The sequence below is a fragment of the Hemibagrus wyckioides genome, linkage group LG26, assembly GCF_019097595.1.
Source record: "Hemibagrus wyckioides isolate EC202008001 linkage group LG26, SWU_Hwy_1.0, whole genome shotgun sequence".
NCBI classification, from domain to species: domain Eukaryota; kingdom Metazoa; phylum Chordata; class Actinopteri; order Siluriformes; family Bagridae; genus Hemibagrus; species Hemibagrus wyckioides.
Window position 1 is genome coordinate 20037565 of NC_080735.1, and position 27100 is coordinate 20064664.

The 27100-nt window shown below is 39.7% G+C and overlaps 2 protein-coding genes across 9 annotated transcripts in view; one reads left to right on the top strand and one right to left on the bottom strand.

The window, feature by feature from the left end:
- The window catches only part of LOC131346877 (B-cell receptor CD22-like), a 96554-nt gene that overhangs the window by 48405 nt on the left and 21049 nt on the right, over positions 1–27100 (bottom strand). The window lies entirely within an intron of this gene.
- Positions 1–27100, top strand: part of LOC131346902 (B-cell receptor CD22-like) — a 38128-nt gene that overhangs the window by 6807 nt on the left and 4221 nt on the right. Inside the window, exons 4-10 of one of the 6 annotated variants that reach the window (XM_058380680.1) lie at positions 570–818; positions 1889–2146; positions 2237–2485; positions 2561–2645; positions 3249–3294; positions 5364–5581; positions 5672–7518. The exons of 4 other annotated variants lie outside the window; for them this stretch is intronic. In XM_058380680.1, coding sequence (XP_058236663.1) covers positions 570–818; positions 1889–2146; positions 2237–2485; positions 2561–2645; positions 3249–3294; positions 5364–5581; positions 5672–5720 — 1154 coding nt within the window. In that variant the 3' untranslated portion in view covers positions 5721–7518. Of the gene's footprint in view, positions 1–569; positions 819–1888; positions 2147–2236; positions 2486–2560; positions 2646–3248; positions 3295–5363; positions 5582–5671; positions 7519–26499; positions 26595–27100 lie in introns of those variants that run through there. One more of the 6 variants, XM_058380678.1, reaches the window with a different exon arrangement.

Here is a 27100-nt window from a genome sequence, read left to right on the forward strand (position 1 = left end):
ATTTTATTTTACTCACAATTTTCCTGCTTTCGGTTTCTGCCAGTAAATTTTATAAATTTTATTTTTTAAGATCCAAAGCTAGTTGATGTATGTAGTCAGTTACCTTCAGCAACTGTAAGTGTCTACTCAAATTTTATTTTGAATTTTGAAGAGTATATCTATTATAAACAAAAATGTTTTTCAGAACCATTTTGTTTAAAAAGTTGGCCTGTGGTATCATTCTTTAAAATAAATTTCACTTGGTTTGAAATGTTTTCTTATGCAATGAACAGTTTTCTACCAGATTAATGAAGATCTCTAACTATTCTATTTCATGTTCTTAATAAAAGAGGTTTCAGAAGTTTGTACCTGATTATTGAGAGTCTCTGGAACATTCATGCTGCTTTTTCTGTCAAAGAAAAATTGTTTTCTCTCATTGTTCTGGGCAATAAGGGGTTGGTAAAAGTGACTAGTTTCCAGAATTGAGTAGGAAAATGATATTGAAAAGAATCTCATTAGATAGAAAAACATTTGGAGAAAGCAGAGCATTGACTTTAGGACAGTTTTACTGATTTCTCTTGTTGTTTAAGATCTTGATCTTCAGATCGCTCCTGCAGAAGTGACAGAGGGACAATCAGCCGTTCTGACCTGTAAAACCACCTGCAATCTGACTGATCCAACATTCATCTGGTACAAAAACAGCCATCATTTAACCACAAAGACCAGCAAGAGAAATGAAGTCCGTCTGCAGTCAGTCAGCAGTGAGGATGCAGGCAGTTATAGCTGTGCTGTAAGAGGATATGAACATCACTCTCCTGCTCAAACCCTCAGAGTCAGATGTGAGCTTTATTTACCTTCTTCTTATATACTTTATAACTTGATAGTTAATAAAGGAAAATAATATAAAGTGTAAAAATGTAAACACATACATTTCTAAAAAAAAATTACATTTAATTTATTAATTTAATTTACATTTTAGAAATGTTTGTTATGTAATTCCAATAAATGTATTTGTTATTTGTGATCATTGTTATTTCTATTCCTTTTTTTTTTTTTTTTTTTTTTTTTTTTAATACACTGTGGACCAAAAGTCTGAAACCACATCTGGGATTTTTCCCAAAATCTATTTTTTTTTATTTTTGTTTGGAAAAAAAAAACCCCAAAATAACCAGAAGGGTTTAGAACTTAAGAAACAAAGGAAATGTTTAATATCTTCAATATATGGTTAATCAAGAATCTGCACTATTTCTTGGTCCCTATTATAAATTTACTTAGATTAGTGATAATGGCCACGATAACTCATATGTACAAATGGTCAGATTTTTTTTTTTGTAATATCTTCTTCTGAAGTTTGTGATCAGATGATACTCCCATGGATTTGATCCGAAATGTTATCATACTGTTTTATACAAACCTGTGGAGTCCATGCCAGCTCGAGAGCAAACTGTCATTAAAGCAAAAAGGGGAAGAACCAAATACACCAAAGATTCTACTTTTCACTCAATTTGTTGTCAGTATTAATACTTGCAATGAAATTGTTCTATTATGTTTTATTATTGTTTTTTTAGTTAATTTTATTATTATAAAACATTTCATATTCATGTTAATTACTGAAATATACTGGCAATTAGAACAGAGTTTATTTGTTTTTGGGTTTATGAAAGTGGAGCTTTACAATCCTAATTTGACCACAAAAGAAAGAAATACAAGCATTTACAGCAAAGTGTCCCTGAATTATCACAATAAGACAGATTCAGATAAAATACAGAACCAAATATAATAATAAAAAAAGTTGCAATAAATGCTAAAAATGGTTAAACACTGGCTTCAAGTCTTGATGACTAACAGTAAAGAAGCATTAATTATGACCATGAACTGCTTTCCTCACTTTTATCATGAAACTCTCTAGATCGTCCAAAGAATGTCTCAGTGTCCATCAGTCCCTCTGGTGAGATAGTGGAGGGCAGTTCAGTGACTCTGACCTGCAGCAGTGATGCTAACCCACCTGTGAAGACCTATGAATGGTTTAAAGGTACGACATCAGTAGGAAATGGAAAGACCTACACCATCTCCAAGATCAGCTCCATGGACACTGGAGAGTACAAGTGCAGGTGCAGTAATGAAATCGGACATCAGGAATCCAGCAGTGTGACTCTGAATGTTCTGTGTAAGTTAAAGCTGAAGATCTCCTCACAGCCAAAAACAGATAAAACTGTCACAGATTTACTTTAAAATGGTACCATCCTATTCATTTTAGATCCTCCTAAGAATGTCTCAGTGTCCATCAACTCCTCTGGTGAGAGAGTGGAGGGCAGTTCAGTGACTCTGACCTGCAGCAGTGATGCTAACCCACCTGTACAGAACTACACCTGGTATATGGAGAAAGAATCATCACCTGTAGGATCTGGACAGAGTTACAGAGCTGGACAGAGTGGACAGTACTACTGCGAGGCTCAGAATAAACACGGCTCTGAGAGATCAGCTGCAGTGTCCATCACTTTTAATGGTGAGGGTGATGATATAAATCTATAAATCAGAATGAAACTGATAAATATTTAACAGTGATTCATCGTCCACACAGGGTCCCAGAGCGTAGGTGTATATGCAGGTCTTGGTGTTGTTCTGTTTGTGTGTATTTGTCTGACTGTCACCTTCTGGTGTATAAGGTAAGAAAATACAGATTTTTTTTCATCTTAATATTAAAAAATGGAGAAATACATTTTTTGTTGTACAGATGTGTTTTAATATTTTTTCAGTAAACATTCCTGTTATTATCTGAAATTTTCGGATACTTTGCCAAACGTTTGTGTAGCTCAACACAATTTACTATTTTAATAAGCTCCACTCTTCTGTGAAGACCTTCTACTAGACTTTGGATTGTTGCTGTGTGGACTTGTGTTCATTCAGCTACAAGAGCATTAGTGAGTGCAGACACTGATGATGGGGTGAAGGACACTCGAGTTCATCCACTTCAAACTTAACACACCATAACTTCATGGAGCTGCTTTGTGCACAGGGCTATTGTCATGAATGAAGAGATTTAAGCCTCTTAGATCCATTGAAATAAATTGTAATGTTACAGCACACAGTGACGTTCTATACAAATGTATGCTTCCATGTTTGTGGTAACAGTTTGGGGAAGACCCCCAAGTTGGTGTGAGGGTCAAGACTTTTGTATGTTTAGTGAGAGTGTAATTTTAGTGTTCACTGTGACAGGAATAATGGATTTATTATATTTTATTTACTCTTGTTGCTTTTTGTTTCAACAGGAAAAAGAAAAGAGCTGGTTCGACGCCAGACCAAAGTTTAAGACAGGTAAATAAATAATTGTTGTTAAGTGTATTTGAATATCCTTTAAAGACTTTTTTAAACACTTCAGTGTGTTTTTATTATAGCAAAATAATCAACAACAGGGTGGTGAGTTACTCTTACCACCCCAATAGAGATTCTTTTCCTGTAACAGCATGCTCCTAAGTGTTTTATTACTCTTAAACAACAGTGATTTGCCAGTGACTATAAACTTATGCCTTCACCATTTGGTACAGTGGTACCCCGACATACGAATGCCTACCCTCACAAACGTTCGCCTTAAGAATTGAAATTTTGCAAGAAATTTGCATCGGCATACAAAGCATTTCCAGCATATGAATAAATCGGAATGATTGTCGGCTTAGTTGCGCACACGTCCAAGAGCCTTTCAAAACTTTTTTCAGTCAATGAAAGCCGTTTCGTAATTGTTATGCCGAGGTTCCACTGTGTGTCCTGAGAGCTGGGATACTCTCAGAGAAAAAGCTCAAGAACAAGTATTGAGTGTTTGTAGGATTTATACGGAATTATTATTAGCAGTAACATTATAGTTAATGTTGCAGAACATCCATGACACAAGCCAGTTCCTGTTCTCTTTTACATTATAGCAGCTATAAGCACAGTAGACTCACAATCTTTATATTTTGTTACTTATAATGAGATCGCGAGTCTCGCGATACACTGCAGGAGACTGAATCGCATGAAAACCGCTCACTTTTAAATGCGTTTAGAAGATAATGGCTGAAGGAGGGCAAGAAGCAAGCGTGTTAAAGGGATCAGGACACCCATTGCTTTATAAACAATTTATTTCCTCACTCCAATGAGTGAAAAAGAACATAAAGTGATGCCTGCTTTGTTCACCCAAACAAGCTTACATTTCAGCATACAGGAATTCCAGCTCCAGAAATATTTTCAAATTAAATGTTTATTCCAAACGTCCAGTTTATTTTCCACTAAATTATGCAAACTGAGCAATATTAAGACATTTGTGTCAAAAGAAGAATCCTGTTGAAATGAAACATGATTGTATGTTTATATGGGTTTATATCAGAACAGACTTTGGAGAAGAGGCTTGGTTTACAGATTTCCATGTAGTCTGAGATTCAGGATTCTTTCTTTATTTGTATCAGACCCAAAATATCTACTGTAGTAACTCGCTACTTGAGCAGTCGTCTCTTTAGACTCTTTTGTAACGCCCCTAGCATAACTAGCTATAGTGGAGTGGCTAACCCGAAACCTTTTAACTTTAGTAAAAGTTCTAAACTCACTTTTCTAGGTCCATATGAGAGTAGACTATATTACTGTACTCGCCAGTGGATCCAGCTATTCACCCGTCCAGCAGCAAAGTCCTTACAATGTAAAAGACAACTCAAAACTTCTAAGTCAACGTCTTTCTGATATCGTCTTCGACTTTGAAAAGAAGCGCTATATTCAGTGTTTGGATTGAACACCTAACTGTACGTGTTACTCATTAACACACAGATCATATATTAACCCCCTTTTTTTTTCTTTTTTTGTTAAACTTCCCAGCTCCTAATTCCTTCTTGTTCTTCTTCCAATCATTTCGTGTGCAACCAATCATCCCCTATGACCTGGCACATGACTAATATCTTAAGACACTTTCTTTTAAAACACTTTCACCTGCATATTGTCTGCATTGTCTTGTCTTGTCATCCTGTGCACTTCTGTTGTATGTCTAGTTTCTAAAGAATTGCACCTTAAGTATAGTTCAGCTTTATCTCTATGTTTAGCTCTATGTCTGTCTGCATCACCTGTACCTTGTTTTTGTTCTGTGCAGCACCTCTGGTCTAGGAGGAACATTGGTTCATTTCACTGTGTACTGCATCAGCTAGATATGGTTGAAGTGACAATAAAGCTTCTTTGACTTTGACTTGATATTTAAAGTATTTTAACACAAAACATTTTATAAAATATTAAATCACTTTAAATGAAATAAAATCAAATAAAAATATCACATGACCTCATTACATCACTCTTTGTTGGCCAATGAATTTTAGCTTCCACACCATTCATGAACCAACTATCGACCCACCTCTGGATGTCATGTTCTCCCACAGGATAATCTTTATTCCACCGTGGCAGTGACAAATCCAAACAACACTGTATCTGATTCAGCCTCAGCCCATCAGGATGAAGTTCTGTATGCCAGTGTTGTACACCAGAGGGCAGTTGATCCCAGGAAAGCTGAGAGTTCTGCTGTGAAAGCTTCTGCCTCTGAGGACGGGGAGGTTCAGTACGCTAGTGTTAGATTGAAATGCACCGCTGCTGACTACAGGTGAGAGGAGCTGGTGTGTTTCCTCCAGTCTAACAGAGCTGGAAATGATCTTCTGGATCTTAATCGTAATGATTTTCTCTCTTTCTGTAGGCCTTCCAATGTTGAGGATCCCACTGTAATCTACAGCAGAGTGAAATAAACAACTTTCACCTATTAATTCCATCCCATTACAATTTTTACTTGATTACAGCAGAAAACCCTCTAGAAACTTTGATGGCTAATTTGTAAATTAAACTGGTTTTTACACTGTACGATTACAGCAGTGCTTTAAGAGCATTCACACCAGACCAGTGACACTTAATCATCTGCTGGTGAGTGCATTATGTGTGGTACGAGTGCCAAAATCATCTCACAAACAAACAGTTCTTTTAAAAAATTTTGTATGTGTAAATCAGACTGAATTAATCAGGATTAAACTATGAGCTGCACGTCACAGTTTGGATATATAAAGATGACTCAGTATAAACTTTGCATCCTTGTTTAAAGACAATAAAATGCACAAGACAATCTTTAATCCAAATAGCTTTCTTGTAAAGCATAGGTATTTAATTAAAATTCCATATCAGGTCCATATAAAGATTTCATAGAGTTTCTTCCCTTTAGCGGTTAGAAGCAACCAATTTGACAGTAGTTACAACAATTGCCTGCAACATGCTATTTAATAATAATAATCTGAAGTTATTTACATGTTTTATATTATATTTATGATCATTTGTCATCTTTCTATTTATCACGTTTATCAGTAATTTAATCAGAATTTTAGAAATAAGTTTTCTAGACATTATATTTGCCAGTTTTGCTGTTTTACTGTTAATATATGAGTATTTTGTGTTTTCTGCTCATTGTCAATATTATTCACAAAATTCAATCAATCAATAAATCAATCAATTCACTTTACTGTAATTGTCCTAAATAACAGAGTATAAATAACAATGAGATATCATTAAAGCATCCTCTTTTTAGGCATACAATATAATAAATGCAACCATAGTGCAGCAGTGCAGTACTCTTAACGGTTATGTCAAAAAAATAGAATATGGGGGGAAGGGTTGAACCAAGAAATTGTGTTTATCTTGTGTACTGCAGCAATGCAAAGTCCAGTTCACAGTTATTGTCATAGTGAAGTGTGGTATATAATGATAGGTGGGGGCAGGGAGGGGGTGATTGCTCGTTCAGCAGCCTCACAGCCGTTGGAAAAAGGCTGTGGGACAGTCTGGTGCTTCTAGCGCATATGGACCTGTACCTTCTACCCGAGGGCAGTAGCTGGAACAGGTGATGTGCAGGATAATGCTGATCACGCAAGATGTTGTGCACTCGACGAAGGCATCGTGTGGTGTAGATGGTGATAATCTCCGGGAGACTAGTCCCGATGATTTTCCCAGCTGCTTTCACCACCCGATGCAGTGCCTGCTGTTCCTCCTTAGTGCAGCTGGAAAACCACACCAAGAGTCATATGTCAGCACACTCTCTATAGCACAACGGTAAAAGTTCACCAAAAGCTGCCAAGAAAGGTTAGTTCTTTTCAGTTTCCTCAAGTAGAAGAAGCGCTGCTGGGCCTTTCCTATGGCAGAGTTGATATTATTACCCCACGTTAGATCCTCTGATACAGTTACATTGATACATTGCCAATAATAAGTGGTAAAAGAATATTTTTTTATCTCTACGAAAATCCACAATCATCTCCTTGGTCTTCTTAATATTGAGGGCCAGATTGTGGGTATCGCACCATGCTGCCAGATGTTCCACCTCCCTTCTGTATAAGGACTCATTGTTGTTAGTGATGAGACCTACCACTGTAATGTCATCAGCAAATTTTATGATGTAGTTAGAAGGACAGGAGGCACAGCAGTCATGTGTGTAGAGTGTATAAGGTAGAGTACACATCCCTGGGGGACCCCGGTGTTAATACGCACTGAGAATGATGTGTATTTATCTACTCGCACACACTGTACACAATTCGTTAGAAAGTCCATAATCCAGTTACACAATACAGTGCTTAGTCCCAGCTTACAAAGCTTAGTTTGGAGCTTGTTTGGCAGGATGGTATTAAATGCTGAATTAAAATCAACAAAGAGAAGCCTAGCATATGTATTTTTGTGTTCCAGATGTTCTAAAATGGAATGGAGCACAATAGCCACTGCATCCTCTGTTGATTTGTTTGCTCTGTATGTGGGTGGTATGACATCCTTGATACGCTTAATCACCAACCTCTCCAAACATTACAATTCAGTGAAATATAGAAGTATATAGTGTTTATCATGTTCACACCGGGGCATTAAGTTGCTGTTTGTCTTCAAATGAGGCCATTTATTTGAAGTGTGTATAATAAATATTATTTTACCTCATCATGTCTGTGTACTCTATTTCAGTGTTTACAGACCATTAAAGCCATAGTGGTTCTATAACTGTCTCCTGCTGTGACTGTCTATAACTGTCTTCTGCTATTTCCCTGAAGGAGGAGCTGTTGAGTTCATTTCTCTCAGTCACATGGAAAGAACTGCTTTACACACCTTTAATATAAGTTCTGCTTACGCAAACAGAAACTTTCATTTTATCATACATTTATTCAGTATTGACTAAAAATCTGTTTTGTCTGAAATCATGAGCTTTTTCCTGTCACATCATTGTAAACTTTGCTGATGCAATATTCTGGATTATACAAATTAGCACTACAGTATTATGTAGCCTTCTCTCTCTCTCCGTGTGCTTACTGACCTCTAGCACCGTGAGTGTGGTATTCTATTGGTATATAATGTACTCACAATTCAATGTTTTTAACCCCGGATCCAAGCTGGCCGAGTGAGATCCTGAGGGAGAACAAAGGATGTGATATGAAATTCAGCTTTTTTCAATGTGAGTTTTATGTTTTAGATTTTACTTTTAGTTACAGGCTTGATTCTTCAAATTCATCAGGGTGTGAGCTCTTTGTTTTTTTCAATGATTTCTTCTCCCAGATCATAAATATATATTTTGTATTATGTGTGTTGATGGTTTGAGTGGCCATGCTAGCCATGTTGAACTCAGTCATATGATAAACTTCTGAATGAGGAGACCCTCCTGATTCTCTGAGTAGGAAATCTTTGTTTTTTCTCTGAGCTTTATACAAATAAAGCATTATGTCCTAATTGGCACTCAGTGATCCTGAAACAGACTCCTAACTCACCGTCACTCTGAATAGGATAAAGCAAGGGTGTAATTTCCACTGGAGACAGGGGGACATGTCCCCCTGCTTTTCAAAGACCTGTATTTCTCTTTTGTCTTTGTCCTCGATCTTAGGAAGTGGAACTCCTACGATGCATTGGGCAATTTTCGCCACCCTCTGCAGCATTTTCCAGGCCGACACAGAGCAGTTCCCATACCAGACTGTGATACAGCTGGTCAGGATACTCTCGATGGTGCAATGGTAGAAGTTCACCATGATGTATGAAGAGAGATGGTTCTTCCTCAGAGCCCTCAGGAAGAAGAGGTGCTGGTGAGCGTTCTTGACCAGACTGGAGCTGTTGGTAGTCCAGGAGAGATCCTCGGAGATGTGGATACCCAGGAATTTGAAGCTAGTGACACGGTACACCACCTCTCCATTGATATGAATGGGTGCGTGTGTGTCACCTTTCTCCTTCCTGAAGTCCACTATGAGCTCCTTGGTCTTCTTAGTGTTGAGCAGCAGGTTGTTGCCAGCGCACCAAGCAGCTAGATGGTCCACCTCCTCTCTATAAGCTGGCTCATCGATGTCCATCGGAGTCCAATCACCGTGGTGTCATCTGCAAACTTGATAATTGTGTTGGAACTATGTACAGGCTTGCAGTCAGAGGTGAAGAGAGAGTAGAGGAAGGGACCCAGCACACAGCCTTGTGGTACTCCAGTGCCATTGGATGAGGGTGGAAGAGCAGTGGTGATCTATCCAAACATGCTGGGGCCTGTTGGTCAGAAAGTTCAGTTGCATAGTGATGCGTTGATGCCCAGGTCTCCAAGTTTGGTGACTAATTTGGAAGGGATGACAGTGTTAAACACTGAACTGAAGTCAAGGAAAAGCATTCTGGCATAGGTGTCTTTATTGTCCACATGAGAGAGGAGCGCTGTGGAAACTGCTTCCAGATTCGGGCACATAATCTTCAAATAGTCTTCATAATTGTTTTCTTTAGTGTCCACAGCTGGTCTACTGCTCTCCTACTGATTGACAGATTATTTAAAATAATTTTATAAGACAATTAGACAAGTTTTATTCAGCCATCATGTCTGCTTAAAATAATTTAGGGAGTCAGAAGTATAAATATCAAAACATGCTCCCCATATTTTTACAGCACAGATAGAATTAGAGGTGGTGTAATAAAGTGATTTTATACTGGAAGCATTATTTGATATGGGATCTTGGTCTGTTGAGACATGCTACCCTTGAAATCTTAATTAATAATGTTATAATCGAGTATCGAAACATGCTCCCGGCACTCTAACAGTACAATTAGCCCCTTTTAATATGCCATATCACTGTTATACCTTTAAAGTATATACACAACTGGACATATGAAAATGTTAGGTAGCATTTTTCAATAGAGTAGCACGAACCGATAGAGTTTGCTAATGATTCGTGCTACGGTAGCAGCAAAACTCGACAGAACACCAGCAATAGCAATCGAAAGTGAAGGCACACTCGGAAATTGCAATCTCTAAAACATACATTAAACAGGGTATTAATGATGCATGTCTTGTAACTGAAAATACATACTTGTACGAAACAAGCATTGCTTTTACCTTACCGACACCAGTGTCCACATTCGGTTCCTACGACAACAGCATGTTAACGATGCAATGGTCTAGTATAAATGATGTATCCCAGGTGGCACGTGTCGTTCCGTTTTTTTTTATAAACTACCGAGCGCCACTGATTGGCTAAAGTGCCAAACAATTAACAATAGAGGCAATTGCCCCTCCTGCCACATGTAAATTTTCTGAACATCGAGAGGCTCATGTTTTTTAATGTGGTTGTACTTTGTGGTGTTAAATTAGGAACAAAATGTGTAGAGCATTCAGCTGCAGGGGTGAGCACAGACACACACAAACACACTCTTAATTCTAGATTATTAACCTGACTGTAAACAGCATTATTATTTTTAACCCTTAAATTTAGGCTTACATTTTTAGGAATAAATTTGGTGTAATTTGTCTGCTTTTCTATTAAACATATGAGGAAAGTTGAGCAGCATGTAACTCATGCTATTAAAAGATATATTTAGAGAGCTTTATGACCATTTCTTCAGCTAACACATGAAACAAAATGGTGTGCCACATGACACCAGCAACACATCTTAACACATCTTAGTCTCAGGCTGTTTGCTTGTTGGACAAGAGGGTTGAGTAGAAACTGTGAGAAAAAGTTTATTTAATTTTTTATTTTACTAAATTCACTCATTAATCCAATGTCTAAATTCCCTAAAGAAAGAGAGACTCAAAGTCATTCATTTTACTAACCTTACAAATAAGCATATTAAACATATCATGTCACTTTGTATGTGGAGAACTCGTCAAATATGTTTACTCTTTGTGTGTAAGTTCTGTAAACACATGAATAATAATAAAATAAAAACAATAAATAAAAACTTCTTCTGCAACATCACAGTTTTGAAATTTGAAAATTCACACACTCATACACATACATTCACAAAAAATAATGTAATACACTATATTACTCGAGTCAGAGCTACTGTTATAGAATATCTTAAATATTTATGGTATTTATATTAATATTAATAATGTTTATACATTTTTAAAAATATTTCAAGTGCTGTAAAAAGATTAACATTTCATTTTATTAAATATTGTACATGTGATTAGTGTTTAGAAAAGTAGCTGCTTATGACTGCCCCATGTGGCAGAGCAGTGGTACTGTACTAAAGGGCAATCTACAGGACAATTCACAGTGTTCCAGACAATGTTAAGGAGGACAGGAAAACAAATTATATCATCCATATTATAAATAAAACATGCAATTGCACCCTGCAGTGTGTTTTAGCTCTTGATTTAAAGTTAGACAGACAGTTTGACACATACTGGGTGTTGCTGAAGCAATAAGTTCATCTCTTCAAACATGGTGATTGAGGTGATAAAACCTTTTGCACATTTCAGCAGTGGTAGTAAACACAAGTACACAATACAAAAAACATCTGCAGTTAATGAAGCAAATTTCAGCAAAGACGCATTACTGGTCTCAGCTAGCATGATTACACACAGGATGTTCTGGGCACGTTAGCCTCACATGCTAATCTGTCTACTTTCTCGGCTGTAAGACAGTAAATAAATCCAGTTCCTTTAATAGACGTGTGTTCTGAATGTAAATGACAATGTAAACCCACAGTTGTAGCATACAGAAGAAGGAAATGTTGACAATTCTGTTAGAAAGAGCACTTTAGAGCAGAGGACATGATTTACTCATGCAGCTGAATATTTATATCAATAAATCAAATTCAATAGTATTTTCAGCATTTTTTTTTAGATTTTATTTTATATGTGTAGAGAGAAAGGTTGTTTTCTCTCTTTCTTGGTCTGAGTATTTGTGCTATTTCAGAAGAAGTGACTACTTGGGCAGGAAGAGGAGCAAAACAACAGCAACACTTTTTAACCACACACACTTCTCCTGACACTTTATTTTCTGCTCAGCTGTAAGAAAAACGGTAAGAAAAAAGTTTATGTCTTTAATGACTAATTTCACTCATTCGTCTAATATTTACATTTCCTGAACATTGACAGGTTCAGTGTTCATAATATTTTCAGTTCGCATGTCATTTCTTTAACTAATTTGCTATATTCAGCAACTTGTACTGATCACATATATAAAATCAATATGGTGATGAGTTATTTCTGAGGTATTGTAGTGTTGGTAGTATGATTGCAGCTTTTTAAATGAGTAGTCCAGATTTTAAAGGAAAGTAAATGTTTACTTTTTGAAAGTAAATGCAAAACATCCTCAGCAAGACACCTTAAGAGCACACTCTGTTTCTTACACTTCTTTTTTTGCCATTTGGCCACGATGGTGGTGAAGGCACTGTGTGGGCAGAAGATTAAATATAGCTCTAGAAAAAAATAAGAGACCGCTGCAAAATAATGAGTTTCTTATGTTTTTTTCTTCCAGGTAAATCATTTGTAAACAGATTGTGTTAATGCTTTGTCTAAATAACATTAAGAGATCAGTATTTGGTGGAATAACCCCGATCTGCATGTGTTTTGGCTCCATGATCTCCACCAGTTTCTCACATTGCTGTTGGGGAACTTTATACCACTCTTTTTGCAAAAAAGCAAACAGCTCAGCTTTGCTTGATGATTTATGACCATCCATCTTCCTCTTGATGACATTCCAGAGGTTTTCAATAGGGTTCAAATCTGGAGATTGGGCAGTGGTCTCTTATTTTTTTATCCAGAGCTGTATATAAATAATTGTACAGAATATTTACATCTATAAAAATATTTGCAGCTCTGAGAGGCGTGTTGCCTGAGCCATTAGCACCTCACACTACTGGGGTTGTGAGGTTTGTTTCCTGCCTCCACCGTGTGATATCACACATGCACATGCTCACGTACACATTCAAAGCTGCTCTGCTTCTCCACAACCACATCATTTACACATCACCATATATGGTAAACAACTTAAAAGATCATTTGCATGCTGAAGGTACTGCTAACTGTTGAGCATTTAAAAAAATCTAAGAACATGAACTTACCTACTGAGTTCCACCTGGAGCACATTCAAGAAACTCACCTGTGTGTCACCACAAACCTGAACATTAACTTAGTCTAAGCCTTTTATCTTCATATATGTGCATTTTTAAAAACTGGCCACGCTTACAGCTACATGTGTGCAATGTTGGCGTGGCTTTTATCAGGGGTGTTGAACCCTCATGACTTTCAAAAGAATTAAAAAAAATATTCATGTGATTGTCAGTTTACCACGTTGTCTCATTTACAGTGAAAACAGATTACTTGAGCAAAAATGCTCCTCCAGCAATTATAAGATAAACACACAGAACAGTATGAAGTAACACTGTGGGCTAACTGTAACAAGTCCAGTGCTATAGATTCACACAGCCAATCAGCAACAGTCTTGGCAGGTGACACGCCCCCTACAAGCTGTGCAGCTCTGCATCTAAATCTATTTTAAGATGCACCTTTTATATGATTTTAAGTTTCACCTGTCAGCATCCTGTGAGTACCAAAGTCAGTAATTACTCCATGATGCTGATTTGATTAAGTCTATTTACTGTCATTACACTTTCCTAGCAGTAGAGGTTTCAGCCCAGAAGTATTTCTAAATATTGAAACATCGTTGTGCACAGGAATAAATCACTTTCTGTGCATAGAAATGCACATTTAAAGAGCCCTGACTTGTAAAACATGCATGACAATTAAGTTCATTTTAATTATGCATTAACTGTTTTGAACAGAGCTTGTATCACTGAATTTATGCTCAGATCTTCATGTGTAGCATGCAATTGTTCCATTATTGTGATTTATGAAATGAAATTATTAATGAAATTTCTGTAAATTATTAAAAAGTGTGCCTATTATTAGAGGAATATAGTGTGATTATTATGTAAGAAATGAAATGCAAGATGTGTGGTGTAAACTCCTGAGTGGTGTAATGAAGCAAACTCCTCACAAGCCTCTTTTTATTTTCTCTCATGAAGTCAAAAGACAATTGAAATGCAGCTTAGATGAGTTACAGCTTCACCTCTGACAAAGGTAGATAGATATATAGATAGACAACTTTATTATCATTGCAAAATACAGGTACATAGCAACGAAATGCTGTTTAGCATCTACCAGAAGTGCAAATAGTAGAAATTGTGCAAATGAACAAGTGCAGATAAATATGTAAATATGTACATTGATAAATAAGACTATGTCAGAGTGTGCATAGAAAAGTATGTGCAGGTAGTATTTACAGCAGATAAAGTGACAGGTGTAATTATAATTGTGCTACAAAAGTGTGCATTATGTACAATGTATGTACAACAGTAACAGATAATATACAGTGAATATACAGATAGTATATAGTATGTATAAATATAGTATATATAAATGTATATAAATAGATAGACAGATAGATAAAAAAAACTAGGTGTAATCTATAAAATGGACAATATGTACGTTAATTATATTACACAGAGAAAATATTATATTATACCAGAATGTACAACAGAATGTATAACAGTGAAAAATATTATATTAACGGAATGTACAGGGTGGAGCAGAACTGTAAAGTGGTAAGTGTAGTAAGACACGAGTGTCCTAATGGTGTAGTGTAGAGTTCAGTAGATTTGTGGTTGAAGGAAAAAAACTGGCCCTAAACCTGCTGGTTCTGGTGAGGATGGACCTGTATCTCCTCCTGGATGGAAGGAGGTTGAACAGTTTATGACTCGGGTGGGAGGAGTCCTTGATGATTTTGTGTGCTCTGCGCAGACATCTACTGTGGTGAGGTAGTTGGGTGCCAATGATGTGTTGGGTGGTTTTCACAACCCTTTGCATTGATTTCTTTTCACACACCGTGGAGCTGCCATGCCACACTGTGATGGAGCTCATCAAGATGCTCTCAATGATGCAGTGGTAAAAGTTGGTCAGGATCTTGGGGGATAGGTGAACTTTCTTCAGTCTCCTTAGGAAGTAAAGATGCTGTTGCGTCTTCCGAACCAGAGTTGAGGTGTTCAAATGCCAGGACAGATCCTCAGAGATGTGGACACCCAGGAACTTAAAGCTGGAGACATGCTTTACTTCAGACCCGTTGATGTAAATAGGGGAGTGTCTGCTGCTGTTAGATTTCCGGAAGTCCACAATGAGCTCTTTGGTCTTTGTGGCATTGAGGGTGAGGTTGTTCATGGAACACCATGCTGACAGTCTATGGATCTCCTCCCTGTAGGCCGATTCATCGTTGTTGCTGATTCGGCCAACAACTGTGGTATCATCTGCATACTTGATGAAGACGTTGGAGTTTTGTTGTGGAACACAGTCACAGGTGAACAGGGAGTAGAGCAGTGGGCTCAGCACTCAGCCTTGTGGGACACTGGTGTTCAGGATGAGGGTTGAGGATAAGTGATTACCCAACCTTACAGACTGAGGTCGATTTGTTAAAAAGTCCATAATCCAGCTGCATATGGATGTGCAGAAATCCAGGTCACTGAGCTTAGTGATCAGTTTACTAGGGACAACTGTATTAAAATCAGAGCTGAAGTCAATAAACAACATCCAAATGTATGTATTGTTATTGTGGGAGAGAGCCAAGTGGGAGAGAGCAAGATGAAGAGCAGTGTAAATAGCATCCTCTGTTGACGTATTTGGGCGATAGGCAAACTGGTGTGGGTCCAGTGTAGGTGGGAGACATGCTATGAGGTAACTTAGAACCAGCTTCTCAAAGCACTTCATAACAATGGGAGTGAGTGCAACAGGGCGGAAATCATTCAGACACAGTTGGTCAGCACAATTCCTGAGCACAAGTCCAGGTATGCCATCAGGGCCAGCTGACTTACGTGGATTTACTCTGCTCAGAGCTGAGTGTACCTCTGTTGTGGAGAGTGATATTGGAGGATCAGCCATAGAGGAATCCTCATTCCTGGTGTGTGTGATGTCCTGGTCAAAGCGAGTAAAGAAGTGGCTGAGCTTGTCTGGCGGGAAGGCATTGCTGGAAGGTAGAGACTGTATTGTTGGTTTGTGGTCAGTGATGGTCTGGATGCCTTTCAGAAACAGAAACAGAAACAGCCTATATTTGTCACATATACATTACAGCACAGTGAAATTCTTTCTTCGCATATCCCATTCACATGCATCTGGGGTTGGAGACATACGCAGTTTATGTGCATGCCTGGCTTTCCTAATGCCCCTTTTCAGGTTGGCCCTGGCTCTGCTGTAGTCCTCTGCATTGCTGGATTTAAAAGCAGCATCTCTTGCTTTCAGCAAGAGGTGGACCTCAGAGTTCATCCATGGCTTCTGGTTAAGAAAGTGTTTCACATGTTTGACAGTGGTGACTGTGTCAATACACATACTGATATGGTCCAGTTCAGACGACGCATATTTGTTAATGTCTGTCTGTGTGTCTGAGGTGGCCTGTGAGGTGAACATGCTCCAGTCAGTGTCTTGTAGTTGTTGCTGTAGTGAGGAAATGCTCCTCTCCGGCCATACCTTCACCGTCTTCACTGATGGTTTCACATGTTTGATGAGTGGTGTGTATTTGGGTAGCATGAACAAAGAGAGCTGATCAGACTGACGCAAGTGGGGGAGGGAAATGGCCCTGTATGCCTCAACAATGTTGGTGTAGACATGGTCCAGTGTGTTGTCCCCTCTAGTAGTGCAGGAAACATGCTGATGAAATTTGGGAAGTACAGATTTCAGGTTGGTGTGCTTGAAGTTCCCATCAACAATAATAGCTCCACCAGGGTGTGTGGCCTGTCGCTTGCTGATACCTGCATGCAGTTCCTCCATAGCAGCCTTAGCATTAGCATCAGGAGGGATGTATACTGCAGTCACAACAATGGCTGAGAATTCTCTTGGTAGATAAAAGGCTCTGCATTTATTCATCAAATACTCCAGATGAGCAGAGCAATGACTTTCAATTCCAGTCGAGTCTGTGCACCATGATTTATTAATATAAATACACAGACCTCCACCCTTGTGCTTACCAGAGTCCACTGCTGACCTGTCTGCCATGAAAACACTGTGTCCCTCTAGCTCAATGGCGCTGCTGGGAATGTTGTTGTTAAGCTATGTTTCCGTGAAAATCATGACATTACATTCCTTGATCCATTTTTCATTGTTACAGTTCGTCACAGTTCGTCCATTTTATTCACCAGAGATCATACATTAGCAAGAAAGATGCTTGGGAGCGATATTCGATTAGGGTTTAGCTTTAGCCTCACTCTAATGCCACCACGCTTCCCATGTCTTTGTTTACACTTGTGGCGCCGGCACTGTGCTCTCTCTGCCGGGTGAGCTGGAGCGGAGATCAGCGGTGTTTTAACGATTTCCAGAGGGAGTTGAAAGGTCGGTGAATTATCATTAATCCAGTTATGACCGATGTCCAACAATGCTTGTCCGCTGTACGAGATATATGCAAGGCTATTCTGAATAAATAAACTTGCAACTAGTAGAGAAATAACTACTAAATCACAGAATCTGGGGAGAGGCTGAGCCTCGTGTTGTGCACGCGCCACCATCTTGGTCTGAGTATCAGTGCTGCAAAGGTTACAAACATTTTGTCTAAAGAAGGGTCTTTATTTAATTAATTTAACTGCTTAGTATTTTGCATGCTGGTTTTGTTATTTGGTATAATTCTATTTTATGTTTTGAGTTGCATATAGAATCTAAAACATCTCCGCTTTGTCTGATCTTTCTACTCATGGTCACTGTCACAGTCACACACACTGGAGACAGTAAAAACACATTTAATCACCAATATTTGTTGAGACTTGTTATCTACAAATGTATGGATCTACACAAGGTTACTTAAATAAACCGGTTCCGTGAGAAGGAAACTCTATGATGTTTCATGGCTGATGATATGGGAACAATTTATTGAGGAAGTTGTGTCTGAAGCTCTGTGTGCACACACGCCAATTTGTTGGCTCAGAATGGACAAGTGACGAAGGAATACGCCATATAAGGACATCTATGTTATAAAGTTGAGAAGTTCCCTTTCGAGGGAACTCAATGCTGTGTCATGGGAATGTCATGCCGCCACATACTGTCTGACTATGAGTGAACTGAGAACAGAACTTCAATTAGCCCTTAGAGAACCTGAAAAAGGTATGCAGAGATGACCAGCATGCTGCAGCACAAATTTCTTGGTGGGGAACACCCCTGGCTAGGGCACTGGATGAGGCAATACCCCTACTGGAGTGAGCTCTGACACTATGATATATATATAAATTGTGATGACAGCGCAGGCAGCGCCACACGCATGCAAAAGAAAACTGCTCTTCGCCCCTCTCTCTCCCTTCAATACAGAAGCAGCGGTAGTTCAAGACCCTGGGATAAATTAGAGTGCAAGTTGGAGCAGGAAAAAGTGTGTCAAAACAAAGCGGACCAACCAGGAGCCCTCCGGCAGCAGAACACAGTGGAGAGCCAGGCTCCGCTGGACACACAGGGTAATGTCTGCCCCCTGCAGGACTTATGTGGGTTGTCTGTTTTGTTCACAGATTCCTCCGGATAGAACCTGCTCACATTGGGACCACTGAAGCTCTGCCATGCTCCTGGGCCAACCCTGCCAGACTGCTAATGACTCCAGCCCCCTCTGGCTTCAGTTCCAACCCTGGCCAGCCACTTCTTAGTTTGTTTTTTGAGACTGCCTAATTTTCCTTTCTTTGCCCCTTTGGGTTCAGTAAAGGCATGTGATTAACCTTCTCCCTGGCTCTTTGTGCTGTTCTGTGTTCCTCGCTCAGTGCGCTACACTGACACACTGAGGATGCAGGCAGCGGATGCAGAACAGACCCCTGGGGTCAATATGGAGCAAATACTGCAACATTTGCTAGAGATGAGTAGCCACCAGCACATGGTCACCCAGGAGCTGGCCCAGAGCATGAGTATGCCCACCAAGGAGCTGCAGGAGCTGCGTAAGGGCCCCCAGGCCACTGCAATTCATCTCCCTGATTCTGGCCATCCTGTCCAGCGCCTCCTTACTACATTGACAGCATAGGACGACGTGAAGACCTTCATTGAAATGTTTGAGAGGACTGCGGAGCATGAGGGCTGACCACAGCAGGACTCAGCTGATGCTCTGGCCTTACCCTTCCCCCTGAGCAATGCAAGACCGTGGTACTCCACAGCCCCACCACTCCAAAGGGTTCCTGGTGAGGCTAGAGTGTTCCTGGAGATCAGCTGTGGTGCCTGGAGAGACTTTCGACCTCCTCCACACCAACCCCAGCCTCCATGACCACCGGAGCCAGAACCCCACGGGTAGAGGAGGAAGTTGGTGAGCTGCCCTGAAAACGGCCCTGCTGATGAGCCCATGCCAACCAAACCTGAACTCACGCTGCTGGCTCATGCTCCTAAACCCTGGCTTGCTGGATGTTCCCTCAATGATGCCGCTACCCCAAAATTGCCTCAGGTCACAGTGGAGCTCAATAGCCACTCCGTGCTGTCCCTGCTGGAGCCCCATTAACCTGGTCCGATCTGTTCCTCCCAAGAGAGTAAAACCAGCAGGGACAATACCAATCTGGTGTATTCATGTCGAGGTCTGTCCAGTCCCTTCCACACAAGTCTACATTCATGGGCTGTCTGGAGAGTGGCCCATTATTGCAGGGATAGTTCAGGACCTCCCTGTCCCCCTGCTACTTGGATGTGACTGGCCGGGGAGCATCGGATGAGAGCAGGAATAGGATGACTGGCTGAAGCACTGCTAGGGCCAGGTACTGCTGGTAGTGGGGGTGAGTACCAGCCCAGAAAACCAGCTCCTCTCATCAGACTTCCTTGTCAAGGGGGGGCGGCTGTTTTACCACACAGAAAGTCGTGGATAGCCCTGTGACTTGCTAGTTGTCCCTCACACCAGAACTGCCCTCCTCCTGCACCTGGCCCACACACACCCTCTGGCAGGCCACCTGGGTCTATGTTACACACTGGAGAAACTAAAGGGCATCAACTGGCCAGAAATGCAAGCGGAGGTCCAAACCTTGTGCCACACATGCCCCAGGTGTCAAAAGACAGCCCTCCAGAAGCCAGTGCCAGTGCCTCTCATTCCCCTTCCCATCATGGGCATGCCTTTCGAGTGGGTTGGCATGGATCTCATCAGACCACTGCCGAAGTCAGCCTGGGTTCACAAATACATCCTGTTAATGATGGATTACATGACCAAGTACCATGAGGCGGTCCCACTTCCTGCAACGTAGACATGGAGCTCCTGACGTTCTTCAGGTATGTCCTTCACCTCATGACTAATGGCTGATCTGTGTCGGCTTTTACAGGTCAAACACATGAGGATGTCCGTTTATCACCCGCAGACTGATGGAGAGGTTCAATCAGACCCTCAAGAGGATGCTATGCTGGGTGGTAGAGGAACTGAGACCTCCTCCTTCTCTGCGTACTATTGGCAATCCAGGAAATGCCTCAAGCGCCGACAGGGTTCACCCCATTGAGCTCCTGTTTGGATGGCGACCTTGGGGACTGTTAGACATGGCCCGTGAAGCCTGGGAAGAACAGCATTCACTGTTTAGATCCATGATTGACTATGTCCAGGACATGTAGGTGAGGATTGACATAGTGGGGCCCATCGTAAGGGAGCACATGGAGGCAGCCCAGCAAGACTAACAACGAGTCTACAACTGGTCAGCCCCGGGAGTTCCAACCTGGGGACCAAGTAATGCTCCTAGTCCCCAACACCTCTTGTAAGTTCGTAGCCAAATGGCAGGGCCCGTATACAGTCCTTCAGCGGATGGGATCTGTGAATTATCATCTTCAACAGCCAGGTAAGTGTGTAGATAACCAATAATATCATATCAACATCTTGAAGAAATGGTTACCGGCCAGGCTGGCTGTATCTGCATTTGCTTGTCCCATCACAGATCCCCAAGAGTGCACCCTTGTTAGGAGGGGAGAAGATCTCTCACCAGACCAGCAGCAAGATCTCATTGACCAGTTTGCCAACATTTCCTTGTCCACCCCTGGGATCACACAGCTGGTACAACATGAGATTGTGGTTGGTGGCGGGATGGTGGTTCATCAGCGGCCATGCAGAGTCCCGGAGGCCTATTGTCACACTATAGAGGAGAAAGTAGAACAAATTCTTAAAGAGGGAATCATAGAGAAATCATCCAGCCCATGGTCTAGCCCTATTGTGGTGGTGCCCAAGCCAGACGGATTTCTCTGCCTCTGTAATGATTTCCGGAGGCTGAACCAAATCTCAGAGTTCGATTCCTACCCTATCTCTTTTGTGGACGACCTTGTGGAGCAGCTGGGGAAGGCACAGTTTGTTTCCACCCTCGACCTCACCAAAGGCTATGGGCAGGTAGCCCTATACCCAAAAGCCAAACCCAAAACAGCCTTCACTACCTATCAGGTGCGTGCCTTTCTGGGTTTGGCGGGTTATTATCAAAGGTTCATCCATAAGCACACCTCAAAACTCAAATACATTTAATTACTTACTTAGGCCCTGATGGTCCAGCAGCAGGATCCTACATGCTCATCACCATCATGGACAGGGTTTATTTGCAGGGTAGGGAACCAACCCAGCTACTGAGGTTAGCTCTGAGTGCTGGTCCCATCCCTGGATAAAAGTTGCATCAGGAAGGGAGTAAAACCTATCAAAACCTAATCAAATTAAATATGTGGGTTGGATGATCTGTTGGAGACCTGGTGAAAAAGATTCATTCCTGGACACCTCTGCAGAAATGATGCTAGGAAGATCACTTAGTTGCATACATACACACACAGGGGCAAGGTAGATTTATGATTAGCATGTATACCTTGTACCTCTGGGTTTGGAGTTTGAATTCTGCCTCTGCTGTGTGTGCATGGAGCTTGCATGTTTTTAGCATGCCTCTGTCATGGATTGTTATGGTTTGACACCCTGTCCAAGGTGTCACCAACATTGTGCCCTGAGACCACTGAGACAGGCTCCAGGCTCCCAGCAGGGATGAAACTTTCAGTTGACTTTAGCTATAAACAGTGATTCCTCAGCAGCCTTTGTTATTCTCTCTCACTTTTAGACAGAACAATATCAATATAATATCATATTTTAGATTTTATTTTAATATTTTAATAAATACCATTGATGACTGTCTTTAAGGAGAGTTTTTACAGGTATTTCTGTTTCCAGCTGGAAAACACATCCTTGAGCAAACAGTAGATATAGAAAAAACCCACAAGCAACAAATTTACTTCAGTGTGTAATCTAAACAGGTATGAATGACCATAATCCAAACAGATCCACCTCATTGCTTCTCACCAGTTTCAAAGAAGCTTAACAAACAAAAAGAATACAGCAGCAAGTAGTGATGTAGCATGATATGGTGACATCATTGGTTCTTGATAAAATAAACAACAATTACTACTTACATGTTAACAATAACTACCTTAATAGCAATTATCACAAACACAGACACACACACAATATTCAACATGTAATTTTCTCTAAAGAAGCATGGCTTTGATGGAAGTCTATGCTGCATCATGGCTGATGCCTGATGCTATGGGAATGCTTCATTGAAGAAGTTGTGTCTGAACCTGTGTGCCCACATGCAAATTTATTGGCTCAGATATGTTGTGAATTCACTGAAACATATCAGGGGACTCAGAACACACTGTGTGGTACTGTAGTCATCGAGTCTAGTGAAAAGGAAAAGTTTTAAAGGTCTTGAGTGGGCAGGCCTTGAAGGTGTGACAATACAAAAGCCTAGAGGTGATACTCTTAAACTAAACCCCCAAGGGGAGGTAGACCTCACAGGTGTTGACTTCCTGGTATGATAATGCAAAAGCTTAGAGGTGATACTCTTAGACAAAGCATTTAATGGGAGAAAGATCCCCAGAGTTGGCCCCCCAACTGTCAGCTAGTTCACAGTTCCTGATGACCATCTAATTTGATTACCATTTGGTGGTGAGAGCTGGGAGAGCTTATTCAAAGAGCAATGTATGTTACAGTAGATTCTAGTGTGACCTTAAAATATGTTTTCCTACATATATGACAAATGAAGAAGGGAATATGTGTCAGCAAGTCCATATAAGGGCATCATTATCCCAGCCTCTTTTTCTTCAGAAAGCTCTCTGGGTATGTTTGTGTTGATTGTTTGTCCCATCTGTCTAGACTAGGGAAAAAGAAGATTTTTTTTATTATATATATATATATATATATATATATATATATATATATATATATATATATACACACTACCAGTCAAAAGTTTGGACACATCTTCTAATTCAATGTTTTTTGTTTAGTGACCTATTTTCTACATTCTAGAACAATACTGGAGATGATTTCAAAACTATGAAATAACACACATGGACTTCAGTAATCCATATGTAACGACAACAAACAACAGTCAGTTGTTATTTTAAGACACGAAGGTCAGGTGTTCTGGAATAGTTCTTGCAAGAACAGTATTGTCAAGTGCATTTGCAAAACCCATCAAGCACCATGATGAAACTGGCTCACATGAAGACCATCCCAGTAAAGCAAGACCAAAACTGACCTCTGCTGCAGAGGAGAAGTTCATTTAGAGTTACTGGCCTCAGAAATCACCAATTAACAGCACCTCAGATTAGAGCCGTTATGAAGGCTTTACAGAGCATCAGTAGCAGACATATCTCAATATCAACTGTTCAAAGGACATTATTGTGGATTTCGGCCGCCTTCAGCATTGACGATGAAGCAAGACCATGGATTATAAGGTGTGTCCAAACTTTTGACTGGTAGTGTACATATATATATATATATATATATATATATATATATATATATATATATATATATATATATATATATATGCAAAATATTGGGAAAGATAGCGAGCAAACAGTTCAGAAAGTGCCTTCATCTGTGTCCCGCTACATGGTGGGAGACACTCGCACTCTCTCTGCATTGTTTGTTTTGTAGAGGAGTGTGTACGTGCGGCTCTCAAGGGAGGTGGCTGCATGCACTGCAAAACATTTCCTTTCCGTAAGATCTGATCCTGCTTGGCTGTTTTCTCCAGCCAAGGGACTGCGTCTCATTGCTCGGGTCTTGTGTCTGCTGAGGCAGCGTGCCGACTTAGATCATGGGTCTCACAGGTCGAGTTAGCAGAGGCGGAGCAAGAAACATGTGATCCCCTTTCTCTCTCCTACTCGGATATCCTGCTTAGTCTCCGGGTCTGCGGTGAGTACCTCACCAATGAGTTCTCTACTCCAACAAGCCAAAGATTTAGCCATCAAAAGGACAAAACCTTTTTTTAGATGCCCCGATTGAGGAGCAAGGAGGATTGAGGATTGATAGCTAGGGCTATCAACCAGTGGCCAGCGGCCCCAGCCTAGCTTGCTGAGGCAGGAAAAGAAGATTCTAGTGTTGCAGCCTGAGCCCGGGAATAGGGACAAGCCCACCAAGCGGTCATCTCCCTCAGGCAGGCCAGAATTAAATGCTAATGCCCAGGGGGCTTGGGTTTCCAGGGATGTCCCTTTATGCCCAACTCCATACCCTGCCAGCTCTGGTGCTTCAGGGGTCAGCCATACCCATATAATATGTATATAATATATATATATATATATATATATATATGTATACGTACAAACATATACACATATCTATCTATACACATATTACTCAAAATCTTAGCTGCTAACACATCTCTCAATTGTAACGCACACACCAGGCCACCATTTCACGCAATATACTATTCACCCATTAACAGCACTCAATTAAACTTCATTTAATTGATTGATAACTTGAACTAATGGTCAAATGTAACATCACATGGAATACTTTTTCAAAGTTGATATTTTAAACATTAAATAGATGCCTATAAAACAATTTAACATCAGATGAACGGAGCTCATGAAATCGTACCTCTCCTCTCTAGTAACATTGCAGGAAAGAGGACGAACTCCAATTGCTCTGTGATTTGAAACTCTCACCTGTGTATGATGTCAGCCGATGTGCATACTGTGACTGTTTCCTTTAATAAGAGCGCAGAACCTTCTTTCAAAATAAAATACCTCCTTACAAATAATAATTAAAAATAAAATAGAGTAAATAATTAAAATCTATAATCTGGTGTAACAACATACTCCTGCTTCACTTGGTAACTTCAGACTGTTAGCTAAAATATTTAATGTAAATTAGAAGATTCTGTGTACCATGAAAACGAGTTCACTTTAAACCACGCATTTTCTCTCAGCAATGTATGACAAGCAGACTCTGGATGCTAGTTTAGTGTTAAACTCAATATGATCATAACTCGTTTTCATGTCAGAGGACAGATGAGGTGGAGCTGCTTCAGAACAGAGAGGGTGAGACAGGGAGAAACAGCAGCAGCACAACATAACAGGATGGTTATGTGCTGTATGAAGGGCCAGGTGATTTTGATTTGTTGGTGATAAAAGGGAAGAAGTGTACATGATAAATATTGAATACAGTTTGAATCTTAGCAAATTAAATGCTTTTCTTGTATGTTTAGATGTTTAGAACATTTGTCACAGCATCACATGGGTGTGGTTTCATATTATTTACCTGCTCACTTGTTGGGTGGGAGAGAAACAAAGAGTCAGGCCCTGATAATCCTTTGTTGACCATTTCCATAAAGTTTCAGTTGTCATGAACTTTTGTTTATTTTTATTTGTGTCATGCTTTCATATCAGAGGACGGATGAGGTGAAGAGGCTTCAACACACAGTTCATTAACGTCCTGTTCAAGTGATTTATTTTACATTTTCAGGTACAGTGGTTAGATTAAAAAGTTTGTTTAACAGTGGAAATTAAGTCTCACATTATTTAAATTTTATTCACACACAAAACATTAATGGTGAACATTTCTGACTTTATAAAATGATTCTCTCAAGTCTTAGTAATCGGCCCCTATTAAACAATAAAGAAATTAAGACATCATTTTATATACATAGTTTAGTAGCCTACTATTCTTTTGGCAGAATTAATCATTATAATCAACCTAATTATTTCCTGGATTTTGTATCACCATAGTCTCTAAATGTATATAAATGCAGGAAATGGGATTCAAATCAAAAACATTTTCCCCCATTTTGTGTCCCCTCCACTTCTCAAACCAAAGTTACACCCTTGTGTCTTACCTTTGTCATGTGTCCTATCAAAGCCAATAATTTGGAGTGTGTGCACATAGAGCTTCAGACACAACTTCCTCAATGAAGCATTCCCATTTTGATGCAGCATCTTGTTCCCTTCTCAGGGAACTCGGTTACATATGTAACCTAGTGTAGGTGTTTTTTTGTTTGTTTTTTTACTTACTGTAAGTATGTTTTTCTTTTTATTTAACTGTATATAGAACCTTCAACAATGATGTCCCTCAAAATCGTGTTGCCACTTGACCTGATCTTTCTACTGGTGAGCTCAGGTGAGTCACCCATTGCATCAACATTCACACTTGAAATTTTTATATCTTGAAATTACAGCTTGATTTTATTTATTAAAAAATACACAAACAAACAAAAAAGATATTTTTAATTATTAACACAGGGCTGGGTGCGTTTTACCTTGCAGATGTATTATATCCTTCAGTCAGAAGACATGTCAGAAAATGTGTAAAATGTCATAAAGGTTAGAAAATATTATTATTAAAATCGTACAGTCAGTTCCAGCTGTGTAGCCAAGAGGAAAGAAATTATATATTATATACAGTATTGATTAAAAATGTATCAAATAGCTTGACAGTTAAACTATTGGGATTTTTCTGAGGTTTACCATATATTCCATTGTGTTAATAATAATAATAATAATAATAATAAAAATAATAATAATAATAAAAATCATCATCATCATCATCATCATTATTATTATTATTATTATTATTATTATTATTATTATTATTATTATTATTATTATTATTATTATCTTGCACAG